Source organism: Saccopteryx bilineata, chromosome 2 (genome assembly GCF_036850765.1).
Source record: "Saccopteryx bilineata isolate mSacBil1 chromosome 2, mSacBil1_pri_phased_curated, whole genome shotgun sequence".
Lineage (NCBI taxonomy): Eukaryota > Metazoa > Chordata > Mammalia > Chiroptera > Emballonuridae > Saccopteryx > Saccopteryx bilineata.
The window spans coordinates 263,453,440-263,467,674 of record NC_089491.1 but is presented as its reverse complement, the minus strand read 5'-3'; the positions used below and the strand labels follow the sequence as shown (position 1 = coordinate 263,467,674).

Here is a 14,235-nt window from a genome sequence, read left to right as displayed (position 1 = left end):
TAGGTAGACGTGATCCTGATCCTGGGAAATGTTCAACATAAGGTCAGAAAGGCTGGGGAAGACTATTTCCTGGGAATTATCAGGGAAAAGCTTGCATCTTCATTCTGGATTTTGTTGATGTGTGTGTTTCCCACGCTCCAGTTGGATTCTAACTGAATATTCTCAAGACATGGACATCTGCTAGCTGGAACATAAAGGTTGACCTAATTAAATTTTATATCTTGGAGCTTTTTCATCTATATAAAACCAGTCCAAACCTAGGCTATAAGAACCAGCCAGTGTGGAAAGTGCTTCTCTTAATGTGGGAATAGATTCTCCCATAACTTTTAGTGTTATTGTAAACACTAAACTTATGAATAATAGGCCATGTTCTTGGCTTTTTGAGAATATGTCAGAATTTAAGTTGGATTGAGGTTTGCTTTTTTTTTTTTTTTTCCTGAAGCTAGAAACAGGGAGAGACAGTCAGACAGACTCCCGCATGCGCCCGACCGGGATCCACCCGGCACGCCCACCAGGGGCGACGCTCTGTCCACCAGGGGGCGATGCTCTGCCCATCCTGGGCGTCGCCATGTTGCGACCCTCCTGGGCGTCGCCATGTTGCGACCAGAGCCACTCTAGCGCCTGGGGCAGAGGCCACAGAGCCATCCCCAGCGCCCGGGCCATCTTTGCTCCAATGGAGCCCTGGCTGCGGGAGGGGAAGAGAGAGACAGAGAGGAAGGCGCGGCGGAGGGGTGGAGAAGCAAATGGGCGCTTCTCCTATGTGCCCTGGCCGGGAATCGAACCCGGGTCCTCCGCACGCTAGGCCGACGCTCTACCGCTGAGCCAACCGGCCAGGGCTGAGGTTTGCTTTTTGAGATGAGATTGTTTATCCACATCTGATTTAGGGTTCATCTCTTCAGACTTGTTAGGAGGATACTCTAGCTCCCTGGAACTTGTTCGTATAATCAGGTCTCTGGTTCCTTTCAGATTTTCTGCTGACCCCTGTGTCACCCACTGCCAGTCGGGGCAGTCCTTCATTCTGCATCGGGAGTCTGGAAGAAGACTCTCCCTTCCCTTCTTTTGCCCAGGTGAAAATCCTTTGTGAGGCAGCCCAAGTGTATCTAACATGGACTCTGCTGCCTGTTCTTTTCTGGAAATTCCTTTGTTGAAGAAGGGGAGGCTTGCATGCTAATGTCAAACTGACTAATAATCATGGAAGGCGGCCTGACCTGTGGTGGCGCAGTGGATTAAGCGTTGACCTGGAAATGCTGAGGTCGGCGGTTCAAAACCCTGGGCTTGCCTGGTCAAGAAACATATGGGAGTTGATGCTTCCAGCTCCTCCCCCTTCTCTCTCTCTCTGTCTTTCCTCTCTCTCTCTCTCTCTCTCTCTCTCTCTGTCTCTCCCTCTCCTCTCTAAAATGAATAAATAAATAAAAAATAAATTAAAAAAAAAAATCATGGAAGGCTTTCTTAAGAGGGGAGCTCATGGATTTATTTTTATTATGTTTTTTAGAGAGAGACAGGAAGGGAGAGAGATGAGAAGCATCAACTCATAGTTGCAGCACTTCAGTTGTTCCCTGATTGCTTCTCATATGTGCCTGGACTGGGGGGCTCAAGCCAAGCCAATGACCTCTTGCTTGAGTCAGCAACCTTGGGTTTCAAGCCAGCAACTGTAGGTTCATGTTGATAATCCCACGCTCCAGCTGGATGAGTTCACACTCTAGCCAGTGACCTCGGGGTTTCGAACTTGGGACCTCAGCATCCCAGGTCAACACTCTATTCATTGTGCCACCAACCGGTCTGGCTCATGGATTTAGTCTTAGATGGGTAACAAGGAGGGAGGCTAAGAGTAGTTGAGGAAGAATCAGTTCTCATTATTTAATAGATCATTAGAGTTCCTTCCTTTCACCCCCCCCCCCCCCCTCCACTTTGGCAGATGCTGAGAGTTGGAAAAGCAAAAGCAGATGTGTGGCCCAAAACTGCTCCAAGGAAAGGTAAGGATGGCCCTCCTGGTGAAAGGGGTAGTTTGGTCCCTTTCAGAAAATACAAGTCTCTAGCATTGTTTCTAGAGTTAACACTGGTATTTTTTAGATGAGAACAGCTTAATTCCTCCTGCCACTGTGGACAGTGATGGGGAGAGTGATAACTCGGATCGTGTTCCTGTGCCCAGTTTCCAGAATTCCTTCAGCCAAGCTATTGAAGCGGCCTTCATGAAGCTGGACATGCCAGCTACTTCAGACGCCCTCTCTGGTAAGGGCAAAGAACCGGAGTGCCTGGCCTGGAGCTGTCCTTCCCACCGGCGTCCAGTCGGGCACTTTCCCCTGAGCCTTTAGGCTCACCTTCTAACTGCCATCTAACATTGCATTTGGTATGTCACATAGCACCTTTTTGCCACCTCAGATTAATCCTTGAGGCTTGGATGTGAAATACTGAGAAATTCTTTTCCCCTTTTTAAGACACAGTAGTGGAGAGTAGATTTTGGGATCCTGAGTGGGTAAAGGGTGGCTCATAGATGCAGAAATTGGGTTTGAAGTCCCCCACTCTGTGGTATTCATAATTAGATGTGAATAACAGATTTATGGTGTGTTTCCCATGTGTGTCTGGCATTGTGCTGATTTTATTTTCCTATCAGCCATATTAAATGGGCATAATTCTCATGTTAGAGATGAGGAAACAGAGGTCTAGGGAGATAAGAGACTTGCCCAAAGACAAACACCTAAGAGTATGCAAGGACCGGTGTTTGAATACAGGCATTCTGATTCCAGAGCCTACACTCTGAGCTGCATCTTGTTCTCAGTAATGAAAACTGGCCAGAGGACCCAGGGATGGCATTCTAAACTAAGCTCTCTTACTGTTTCTATTTAGAAGAGAAAGGAGGAAAGAAAAGAAAAAAACAGAAACAGAAGCTCCTGTTCAGCACCTCGGTTGTCCACACCAAGTGACACTAGTGGCCCAGGCTACCTTCTCCATCTGGTTTTCTGTTTTCCATGCTTTTGTTTTGCTGCTCTAATTTTTTAAGTATTTGAGTTTGAACAGATTAGTTTTGGGGGAGGGGGTTTCCACAATGTGAGGGGGAACCAAGATTTTAAATACAGTGTATTTTCCAGCTTCCCATCTTTACACCAAAATAAAGTATTGACACTCACAGAGATCTCTTCCTGCCAAGATTTTTAGTTTGTTGCCAGGTTAGTCTTTTTGGCAAATGTGTAATTAGTTTTTTTCAATCCCAAATAACTTTGAGTTCTTTCAGTATCCCTTGGAGCAGCCCAAATCAGTGTTACATAGCACTGCTCAGCTCTGACTCATGTCAGGGCATATCATGGTTTCTGCACACCTATCAGTGTGCTTTTTAAAAATAGTTGAATCTTTTCTATATGTTCAGTTCTCTTAGAGAAATAGGGATGGGAATAAAATGGATTTAGGATACCCAGCTTGAATTCCAGTTTTTTATCTGACATGGCCAGGCTATTGGGCCAGACCTGGCTTGCACTTGCATGTGTGATGGAGGGTTTTGCCTCTTGCACGTGGTTTCTGTTTGGCAAGGAAAGTTGTAACTCACTAAGGAAGCTTTGGGACCTGCCAACCTTTAAGTCAAACTTGTTTCAAGTAACAGTGGCTTAAATTGTAGGAACAGAGGAGTCCAGCACAAATTGAGGCAGAGCAGGATGGGTTTGAAAGCAGTGGCATTGCCTACTGCTTCTCTATTGTCTAGAGTAGTCTTATGCCTTGATTTGAGCTAAATTTGAGTGATGTGAGTTCTTTTGCTGCTTAATAAAGTAACCTCTAGGTATAATAGGATGTGAAGGCAAACAGTTGTAATAAATTACCTGCACAAGCAATGTGAGCTTTCTGTTTTTTTAAAGTCCAATTCAGGTCAGCTAGACACACTTATTAATAGGTTAAAGTAATAGAATTCCTCAAGCTCTTAGTAGCTATCATGGAGTAATGTCTTTCCTAGTATCAAATCTAAATAAAGGGTTTGTGATCTAGGCTTAGCTTTAACTTGTCATTCTTAAAAAGAAGCAGTTCAACCTGACCAGGTGGTGGCGCAGTGGATAAAGCGTTGGACTGGGATGCCTAGGACCCAGGTTTGAGACCCCGAGGTCGCCAGCTTGAGCGCGAGCTCATCTGGTTTGAGCAAAAAGCTCACCAGCTTGGACCCAAGGTCGCTGGCTCGAGCAAGGGGTTACTCGGTCTGCTGAAGGCCCACGGTCAAGGCACATATGAGAAAGCAATCAATGAACAACTAAGGTGTCACAATGCGCAACGAAAAACTAATGATTAATGCTTCTCATCTCTCCGTCCCTGTCTATCCCTCTCTCTGACTCTCTCTCTGTCTCTGGGGGGAAAAAAAAAAAATTAAAAAGCAGTTCAGCCTGACCCGGCGTGGCGCAGTGGATAGAGCGTCAGACTGGGATGTGGAGGACCCAGGTTTGAGACCCCCAAGGTCGCCAGCTTGAGCGCGCACTCATCTGGTTTGTTTGTTTTTTTGTGTGGGTTTTTTTTTGTATTCTTCTGAAGCTGGAAATGGGGAGAGACAGTCAGACAGACTCCCGCATGCGCCCGACAGGGATCCACCCGGCACGCCCACCAGGGGCGACGCTCTGCCCACCAGGGGGCGATGCTCTGCTTCTCCAGGGCGTCGCTCTGCCGAGACCAGAGCCACTCTAGCGCCTGGGGCAGAGGCCAAGGAGCCATCCCCAGCACTCGGGCCATCTTTGCTCCAATGGAGCCTTGGCTGCGGGAGGGGAAGAGAGAGACAGAGAGGAAGGAGGGGGGGTGTGAAGAAGCAAATGGGCGCTTCTCCCATGTGCCCTGGCCGGGAATCGAAACTGGGCCCCCCGCACGCCAGGCCGACGCTCTACCGCTGAGCCAACTGGCCAGGGCCACGCTCATCTGGTTTGAGCAAGGCTCATCACTGGCTCGAGCAAGGGGTCACTTGGTCTGCTGTAGCCCCTTGGTCAAGGCACATATGAGAAATCAATCAATAAACAACTAACGAACCGCAATGAAGAATTGATGTTTCTCATCTCCTTCCCTTCCTGTCTGTCTGTCCCTCTCTCTGACTCTGTCTCTGCCACAAAAAAAATAAAGTTAAAAAAAAAAATGTTCAGAAGTCCTGCATCAGGAACTCTGGCTGGGATGAGGGTGTTGTAGCTTGAGATGAGAGGCTACATTGAAAGAAAATCCACAAATCTATCAAACGTGTCTGGGACTTTAACATCCATTTTATTATGGAGAAAGATCCTGGAAATGTAGAGGATCCTGCTGCCTCCCAGAATGTCCTGTTCCAGCAAGTGGGCCTGAGTCTTGGGCACACTGCAGCCTGCAGAGGTTCAGTCCATTGCTTCAGCAGCCTCCTCACCATCACCATCTGAGAGCTCCTCCTCACCCGACTCCTCCAATAAACAGCTTTTTGTGATAGACTTCTGGATAGCTTCCCTCTCTCCTGGAAAAGGCAGACAGAGCAGGGATGGAAGATGTCTCCAACAGTGTGACCATTTACTCAGCTGAAGGAGGTCAGGCACTGCTCAGTGGACATTGGGTTAGTGCTGCTTACCTTCATCAGTGCAGTTCTGCAACAAGATCAACAGCTGTCTCCTGTTGTACTGGATCAGGAACTTCTGACATGTTCTAATTGTACCTGGCACATGAAAGACTTATGGTCAACAGCTTGTAAAAGGTGTCTGCCTCAAAGACTTGCAGAACTAGGGGAAAGCAGCTTGTTCTTGGCAGGATAGGAAGACCTATTGACCAGTCAGGACTGAATTCTGAACCTGTTATCTATTAAAATCCAGCCACACCACAGCACTCCTACCTCCCACATGTAAAGTGTTGAGAAAACACGGGTAACGGTGTCCTTTGTTCTCCAACTGTGTGATGAAGGGCAGAGCTGACCACACGAGTTGGTAGAATTCCTTTCGGCATCGAAGCAGCACTATTCCGGTATAGGCATTGAGGTATCGCACTACAGCAGGAAATATAATCATTTTGGGAAACTTTGGATCCTCAAGATCAGGTTAAAATTTTTACAGTAACTGAAAGCCTATACTGTCTGCCAGAGACTGTTCGAGACAGTGGGTTGCACTTGGGACGCATCAGTGAGTAAAAATATTCCTGAAGGAAAAATTTAGAACAGACCTTCATTTATGGGAGGATAGACAATATCCAATGCCCTACACACCACTCAGAACTGATGAGTTTAGAATTTTAAATGTTCTAATTCATTGGCTTGTTAACTCAATAAATTGGGAGTGGGGAGGCAGAGATCCATCTTCATCAGAAGAAAACCCTTGGCTGAAAAAAGGTTCTGCAGCAGCCAACCGAGTCTCACCTGAGGTCGAATTGTCCCTACGTGCAACTCCCCCATATTCCATTTTGAGCATGTGTGAAAAGAGGGAATTTAGATTTGTGTGCCTGTGGGTAGGGCCCTCCCCTTCCTCATTTATATACACACAATTATATGTTTTATACAGGCCCTATTAAGTAAGGGCTTTTCAGTGTTCTTTTTTCCATGTGATGGCAATGTAACCAGTCACCCAACTTAACAGAAACTATACACGTCTGCCCTTATTTAATTCTCTCCATCCTATAAATGCAGTCGCAATCCTAACATACACGTCAAATAGGTACGTGCGACTCTTGCCCAAAGTTCCATTGCCTTCTGCTCTTAGCTCTGTAACTTGGATTCATCCAGATCTGGGGCTCGGGCTCCCAGATGCCTAAGGAGGATGACATTTAGAGAGGACGGTGCATCAGGCTTGGCAGCTCCCTAGATCACTGTGACCTTTCTTTTTCCTTCCTCCGGCCCCCAATCCCTCCATGTCTTGCCGTTGGCCCAGATCCCCAGCACCTTCGCACCCGCAAAGCCGATGGAGCAGGCGGCCGCGCCGTAAGTCCCGTGCACGCGGGCAATCGTGTCCCGTACAAGGCCGCTCAGCATTCGGTCATCTAGACTCAGGCGGCAGCGGGGGTCGTCAGACACCACTTCGCAGAGCAGGTACCTGCGGCAGGCGAGAGGGAGGTGAGCACGGGGTAAGGGCCGCGGGCACTTGGCAGGGAAGGCAGTGAAGGGTAGACAAGAGATGCCTACCTATGCTTGAAACGCACCATGGCGACCTCCGCTTCCGGCGTCCAGACGCACAAACGATGTCTGTGTTCCGAAAGGCGGCCAATAGGAAGTTAGCCTCCGCAGTCTTACAGCCACTCAGAGAGGGATGCAGGATAGGAAGGCGGAGCTATAATGTTGAGAGGCCGAGCCCAGTGTCACTCTCCCACAAGCCTCGCCTCCGTTTGCGTTTACAAAGCGCAAGCGTATTGCTGAGTTCCAGACTGATTTGGTTGGTTCCGAACTGCGCTCTGTGTCGGAGCCGTTTCTGGTTGAGAGGGATATGTTTGCTCACCAGAGTCTGCAGTGTTGTAGGATGCAGTTACAGAATGTGGGGCCCTCGGGATGTTTACTTTCTGTTACACTGCAATACAGTCGTGTATGCACTTATATTCTCTCCCTAAATCTGGGCGGTGGAACTCTTGCATTTACAGGCCAGGGATTGATAACAGGAAGTAGGACGCTTACTTTCAGGTTAGGGCTCGGTTTACTTTTTCCATACAGCCAAATAATGTTATTACTGGGACAACAATCTTACGGAGACAGGTATATTGTCTCGTGTTTTTTTTTGCAGAAATGATCGGTGGTTATATTTTACCATTTATAAACTGAAAAGCGCAAAGAAACAAAAATGTTATAATCCCATCACCAGAGAACAATTCACGATGTGTTTTTGTTTTTGTTTTCCCCGTTATTTCTCTCCTGTGCCAACGTTTCTCAAAGTGAGATGCAGGGACCACTGGGTGTTCCAAAATTCCAAGGTCAAAATTTCTTTAGTAATAACAGTAAGATGTTATTTGCCTTCTTTACTCTTTCACAATAGACAGTAAAATTTTCCAGAGGTTACATGACATGTAATGACATCGCTTTGTTTAATGAGGTTGTATATTGTTTTGAACACTTCTGTTTTAATATCCATGATAAGTATTGATATATGTCACAAAAACAAAAGCTCCCTGGATTCTAAATAATCTGAGCATAAAGGGGTCCTGAGACAATGAAAACAGTTTGAGATAATAACAGCTGCTCTATGCTGTTATATTTTTCTTTTCTTTTTAAGCATAGGATAAGACGGTTTAGTACCTCTTTTCCTGCTTGAATATATATATATATTTTAAACTCTCTTATTGAGGTATAACATACATAAAGTGAATATGGGTGTACAACTCAATGAGTTTTTTACATATATATAGACTTGTGTAACTACCACCCAGATTAAGAGAGCATTTCCAGCACCCAAGAAGGTTCCTATACCTTCTTCCCAGTCAAAATCCTTCCCCAAAGTACCCTCTATTCTGACTTCTATTATGAAAAATTAATTTTGCCTGTCTTTGAACTTCTGATAAATATCTGATAGCATGTTGTGTGTGTTTGTGTGTATTTTTTCACCCAACATAATGTCTGTAAGATTCATTCACCTTGTTTGACTACATTTTCATATCAAATGTTCAGCAAAATTTTTCAGCTGCACAGTATTGTATTCTTTGGATGTACCACTGTTAAATTTATCAATATTCCCATTATGGACGTTTCAGTTAGTTCCAGATTTTCTTGTTATATTCAGCACTTTGATTCACAGCCTTGTGACTAGGTCTTTATTCTTTATACCTATCCCTGAATTAGTAGAACTGTCAAAGATTTGGCTGGCCCTGTAAGGTCTATAAAGAAAGGCAGGTTGCCTGACCAGATGGTGGCGCAGTGGATAAAGTGTCGGACTGGGATACGGAAGGACCCAGGTTCGAGACACCGAGGTCGCCAGCTTGAGCGCGGGCTCATCTGGCTTGAGCAAAGAGCTCACCAGCTTAGACCTAAGGTCGCTGGCTCCAGCAGGGGGTTACTGGGTCTGCTGAAGGCCCGTGGTCAAGGCACATGTGAGAGAGCAATCAATGAACAACTAAGAAGTCGCAACGCGCAACGAGAAACTGATGATTGATGCTTCTCATCTCTCTCTGTCCCTGTCTATCTCTGCCTCTGTAAAAAAAAAAAAAAAAGAAAGGCAGGTTTAACAACTGATTATTTGCAAGATCTGGAAAGAGTCCTCAATTTTCCCATCTCTCACTTTTCACCACCATAAAGGAGGGATACAGAGGAAAGAAAGGGGCGAGAGGAGGGGGAGGCAGAAGAGCAGTGACCCTGCTGAGGGACCAGTGTCAGGTCTTTTTCACCAAGAACAATCTTATTATCCAAAAAACGGTCCCCCTTTCTGCCAGCAGGGGGCGTCAGAAGCCCGTTGTACAGAGAAAAAGACGGACTAAGATTCTTCCGTCCCTAAAATAACGCCACTAACACTTTCTAGCCTTCAGCTCACTTAATCCCAACATTTTATGAGATGTAGTTGGGGCTCAGATCAAACACAGATCCAGTAAGAAGCAGGATCAGAATTCGAACCCAAAGCCATCCTACTCCAGAGTCCTTGCTCTCATCTACAGACTGATGTCCCGCGCGTGGTTTTGCTTGTTCACTCGTATGAAATGGAGAGACTATTCACGTAGGTTCGAATCCCTTTTTCGTCATTTTCCAGCCACATGCTGTCGGGGAGGTTAATTCATGTCTCTAGATCTCTGTTTCCTCATTTGTGCAATAGGCTAATAATGGTTCGTCCCTCGTGGGTGGATGTAAGATTTAAACGAGTTTTAACGTGGGCAAACCGCTTAGCACAGTAAGTTCGCACTAAACGCTGTTTTGAAAGAATGATCTACTCCTCCCCCTAGGCACGGCCCCTCGGTGGAAGCATGCTGCTGTGCGGGACCCCTATCCTCGGACCAGGCTGGGCCTCCTGCTGGCTCCACGAGGGTCAGGATACCAGCGGTAGCCCCGCGGGTCCGGCGGCCGGGACTGGCAGCGTCGGCGGCGCAGCCCCCTCCCTGCGGTAATTACCTAGTGCAGGCTTTGGCTCCGCAGCCGCTAATTACACGTCTCCTAATGAGGCCGGCGGCTGTTTGCAATCACACGGGTCTCCGCCGCGCGGCGCGGGAGGCCGCTGGGGAATCCGCCCGCGGAAGCGTGGAGGGCGGCGAGATCCTCTGGGCGGTGACCAGTGTGGGCCCAGACCTCGCGTCTTCCCGGAATGTGGTCACCTCGGCACTCTCCCAGCCCGGCCACAGAGCCATCATTATCTGCACTTCCCAGGTGAGCGGGGGGCGTGAGGCTCGGAGAGAACTCACACAGGCACAAAACTCACGCAGGAATAGGCTAATAGTGATCTTCCTTACCCCTAAGCCAGTGAGTGCTCTTGACCGATTCAGGTACTGCCTGGATCAATGAGGTATTTATTATTATTATTATTATTATTATTATTATTATTATTATTGCTTGCTGTTGTTATTCCTGGGACTCCCAGAGAAAGGTCCCAGATCAGATAAATGGGGCATAAAGGAGGAGAGCTTAAGAAACTTCCTTTGAGCACTCACCCTTCTTCCCACCTGAGGGTTCCCACATTCACTTTGTGCTGTTGGGTCAGACACAACACTGAATGTTAATTCTGGCAAGACCTTTAAAGCTTACTTGAACATATAAATCACACAACCCATTTCACAGACTGGGAAATCTGGAACATTCTCGAGGAGGTGGTTGAAGCAACTGCTAAAATGTTCAGTAAGATGGAGGTGGGGAAGCCACAACTGTTCACCTTTTTGCAGGACCTGCTGGTGTGGGATCCAGAGAAACTGCCTATATTCTCCATCTTTTTAAAAAAAATTTGCGACAGAGACAGAGAGAGGGACAGATAGGGACAGACAGACAGGAAGGGAGAAAGATGAGAAGCATCAATTCTTCACTGTGGCATCTTAGTTGTTCATTGATTGCTTTCTCATATGTGCCTTGACCGTGGGGCTACAGCAGAGCGAGTGACACCTTGGGCTCAAGCCAGTGACCTTTGGACTCAAGCCAGGACCACAGGATCAATGTCTATGATCCCACGCTCAAGCTAGCAACTCCATGCTCAAGCTGACAACATCAGAGTTTCGAACCTGCGTCCTCCACATCCCAGTCCCACCCTCTATCCACTGCCTAGTCAGGCTATTATCCCTTTTTATATTATGAGCCACCATTCATTAGGCTCTTACTATGTGCCAGGCACTGAACTAAGCACTTTGTGTTTGACTTCATTTAGTCCTCACAACAACCCTGTGCCAGCAGTTCCCATCATTCTCTGAGGCTTAGAGAGGGGAAGGACTTGCTCAAGGTCACACAGTAATTTCAGTCTGCAAAAGACCTTTTGTTTCATTCTAAAACCTGTGCTCTTAACCCCTTGCTCTCTACCTCTTATGGGATGTCTGGGACCTAGAAGTGTGTTCTGGAAGGCAAATGCAATTTGGGTGTCACTCAGTGGTACTTCTGACATCTAAGGGATCCCTATCAGCCCGGATGCTGCCCTGGAGGATGGTGGCAAAGGAAAATTGTGTCTGTTTTAGCGTTTTGCTAAGCAGCTGCTGCTCATTAGGGGCTCCTGCTCTTCTAATCCAATCAACCAATTCCCTGTAAAGCCTTTATGGGGACAATCTGGATAAAATTAAACCCTCCATCTGCCTGGCCAGGGTCCTGGGGAGTAGCCACATCCTCCGGGCTGCTGGGGCAGACATGGCTCTCCCTGGACCTCAGAGTCAGAGCATCATATCTCTTTCCTCCCTTGTCCTCACTGCTATGTGGACCTCTTTCCCCTTCCCTCGCCTGCTGCGAGGATTTGCTCATCCAGATATTAATTGAAATTACAAGGGCTCTACTGTTTGACCTGGCAATTTCTCCGCCAGGAATTTATCCCACAGAGATACTTAAACTTGTGCCAAATGACAGGTGAACAGGATGTATGTGTCTTGCAGCACTGTTTGTGATAGCATAGGGCAGCTTCACATTGCTAGTAAGCTGCAGAGCCAGGATTTGGACCAGACTGTCCCTATACAGCTTCTCTGGCTTTAGATGCATGGAAAATTTCCAAAAGATGACACAAAGCTATTGATGGTTACTCAGGTGAGAGGAGTTAAAGGTGTGAAATAGGAGGGGGACTCACTTTTTACTGTGTCCCCTTTTGAACTATTTTATTTTACCATGTGCATATGTTAGTTTCATAATTTTAGAATTGTTTCTAAGCCCCAGACCCCAAAGTATGTTATTAGTAGTCCTTGCCTTTATTCTGGAAGTGGGCACGATCATTATCCCCATTCTACAAGTGAAGAGGCTGAGCTCACCCAGGCGACCTGGCCAGGCCATATGGCTAGGAATGGCGAAGGGGGACTGACTCAAGCCAGTGTTCATACCCCTAATTTATATTACCCCCCTGGGCTTGGAAGGTTCAGAGGAGAGAAAAGTAGTTAAAGAATCTACTCTGGAGCCACCTAGCCTGGGTTCAAGTTCTGATTCAGCCTACTCACCAGCTGTGTGACCTGAAGTAAGTCACTTCCCCTCTCTGAACCTCAGCCTCCTGTCTCTGAGGGTTAAATGACTTATCTCCATGTCAAGTGCTTAGAACGGGGCTTGTCTCATCCTGAGTGCTCAAGAAATGTTAGGTATTTTTATAGCCTTGTTCTGAACATGGTCTTCCCCAACTTCAAGCTCAGAGCAGGTCCTTCTCCCAGCTGATGGGTTCAGCTGTGGCTGCTCCTGTATTCTTCCCAAAAGGCAAAGCCCAGCTACCCTGTGCTCCAGCCTCCAGCGGAAGTCCTTTGGAATCGATTCTCCTGGGTTTCCTTGGTATGGTGGTTATGATCAGAACTGATCACATCACCAGAGCTGGAAAAATGGGCAGAACCACAGGGCTGGTGTGGCCCAGATCCAGGGTGAGCCTGCGATGGGCGGCCTCCCAGTTCGGGATGTTCCCAGCGCCTTCCCACCGCTCATGCTTGGAGGGAGAAGGGACTCAAAATAGCTGTTGCTTCCCCAGCACGGCACTAGGCCAGGGACAGGAATAGACATCTGGGGGTGGCTGCCTCAGCTTCCTTCAGGGGTCTGGGGGGGCTGGGAATAGGTAGAGGCCAGATTCCCCTCACCGGGGCGGAGGGTAGTGCAGCTGTCAGTATACAGTGACTTACCTGTGACAGTCCAGCCTATGGAAAGTATTGCCCCAACTGGGGCTGGCTGGTCAGCAGGTCACTGGCACTGGCCAGATACCAGCCAGGGTCTGAAATCTTTAACTAATTGAAATCTTTAATTTCAACAGTGGCTCCTCTCTTGGCAGATGGGGAAACTGAGGCCCAGAGGGAGGTTCATGTGCTTGAGATTGATCACAAGGCTGGTTAGAAGCCGTGCTAAGAGGAGAGGCAGGCTTTGAGAGGCGGTGTAGGGTGGTGGATATAGGGTTAAAGGACTCAGACTGGGCACAAATCCAGCCTCCATTTATTTATTTATTTATCTATCTATTTATTTATTTCCTCTTTCTCTCTCTCTCTCTCTTTATTTATTTATTTATTTTTGGTATTTTTCCAAAGTGAGAAGCAGAGAAGCAGTCAGACAGACTCCCACATGTGCCCCACTGGGATCCACCTGGCACGCCCACCAGAGTGTGATGCTCTGCTCATCTGGGGCGTTGCTCCATTGCTGCTGGAGCCATTCTAGTGCCTGAGGCAGAGACCATGGAGCTGTCCTCAGCGCCCAGACCAACTTTGCTCCAATGGAGCCTTGGCTGCAGGAGGGGAAGAGAGAGATAGAGAGGAAGGAGAGGGGGAAGGGTGGAGAAGCAGATGGGCACTTTTCCCTTGTGCCCTGGCTGGTAATCGAACCTGGGACTTCCACACGCTGGGCCAATGCTCTACTGCTGAGCCAACCAGCCAGGGCCCAGCCTCCACTATTTCTGATCTGCATGCTCTCGCGCCTCAATTTCATTACTTGTAAAATGGGTACAATAATAGTACCCGCCTCTGGTTGACTGTGAAGATGAATGAGTTAATACTTGGGTTCTATTAGGTTTATTATTATTTCCTTACCAGATTCCTCACTTGTTCATTCCTAAGACATTGAGCCAGCTGCAGTGGTAGGCCTGGCTCATGGCAGCTCACAGTGTGGCAAGAAGAGACCCGTTGACATTTCAGGGAGCCTGCCCATGCCAGCTTCTGTGCTAAGCATTTTTATCTGCATGTCTCATTTATTCCTTACGACAGCCTAAAAGGAGCTATTACCATGCCCTGTTTTAAATAGACAAGGGGAGGAAGGCTCAGAGG

General features: G+C 47.5%; 2 protein-coding genes across 5 annotated transcripts in view; one reads left to right on the top strand and one right to left on the bottom strand.

The window, feature by feature from the left end:
- RNF10 (ring finger protein 10) overlaps nucleotides 1–3,818 on the top strand; it is a 37,723-nt gene extending 33,905 nt beyond the window's left edge. For 2 of the 3 annotated variants that reach the window (XM_066260391.1, XM_066260390.1), the window contains exons 14-17: nucleotides 967–1,067; nucleotides 1,916–1,973; nucleotides 2,071–2,229; nucleotides 2,845–3,818. In XM_066260391.1, coding sequence (XP_066116488.1) covers nucleotides 967–1,067; nucleotides 1,916–1,973; nucleotides 2,071–2,229; nucleotides 2,845–2,921 — 395 coding nt within the window. In that variant the 3' untranslated portion in view covers nucleotides 2,922–3,818. The remainder of the gene's footprint in view (nucleotides 1–966; nucleotides 1,068–1,915; nucleotides 1,974–2,070; nucleotides 2,230–2,844) is intronic. The other variant, XM_066260392.1, reaches the window with a different exon arrangement.
- The window catches only part of POP5 (POP5 homolog, ribonuclease P/MRP subunit), a 49,591-nt gene extending 41,756 nt beyond the window's left edge, over nucleotides 1–7,835 (bottom strand). The window contains exons 1-5 of one of the 2 annotated variants that reach the window (XM_066260420.1): nucleotides 7,073–7,150; nucleotides 6,841–6,983; nucleotides 5,798–5,947; nucleotides 5,540–5,623; nucleotides 5,198–5,428 (exon numbers count right to left, since the gene is read on the bottom strand). In XM_066260420.1, coding sequence (XP_066116517.1) covers nucleotides 5,316–5,428; nucleotides 5,540–5,623; nucleotides 5,798–5,947; nucleotides 6,841–6,983; nucleotides 7,073–7,092 — 510 coding nt within the window. In that variant the 5' untranslated portion in view covers nucleotides 7,093–7,150 and the 3' untranslated portion in view covers nucleotides 5,198–5,315. Of the gene's footprint in view, nucleotides 1–5,197; nucleotides 5,429–5,539; nucleotides 5,624–5,797; nucleotides 5,948–6,840; nucleotides 6,984–7,072 lie in introns of both variants that reach the window. The other variant, XM_066260421.1, reaches the window with a different exon arrangement.
- Between the last annotated feature and the right edge of the window lie 6,400 nt (nucleotides 7,836–14,235).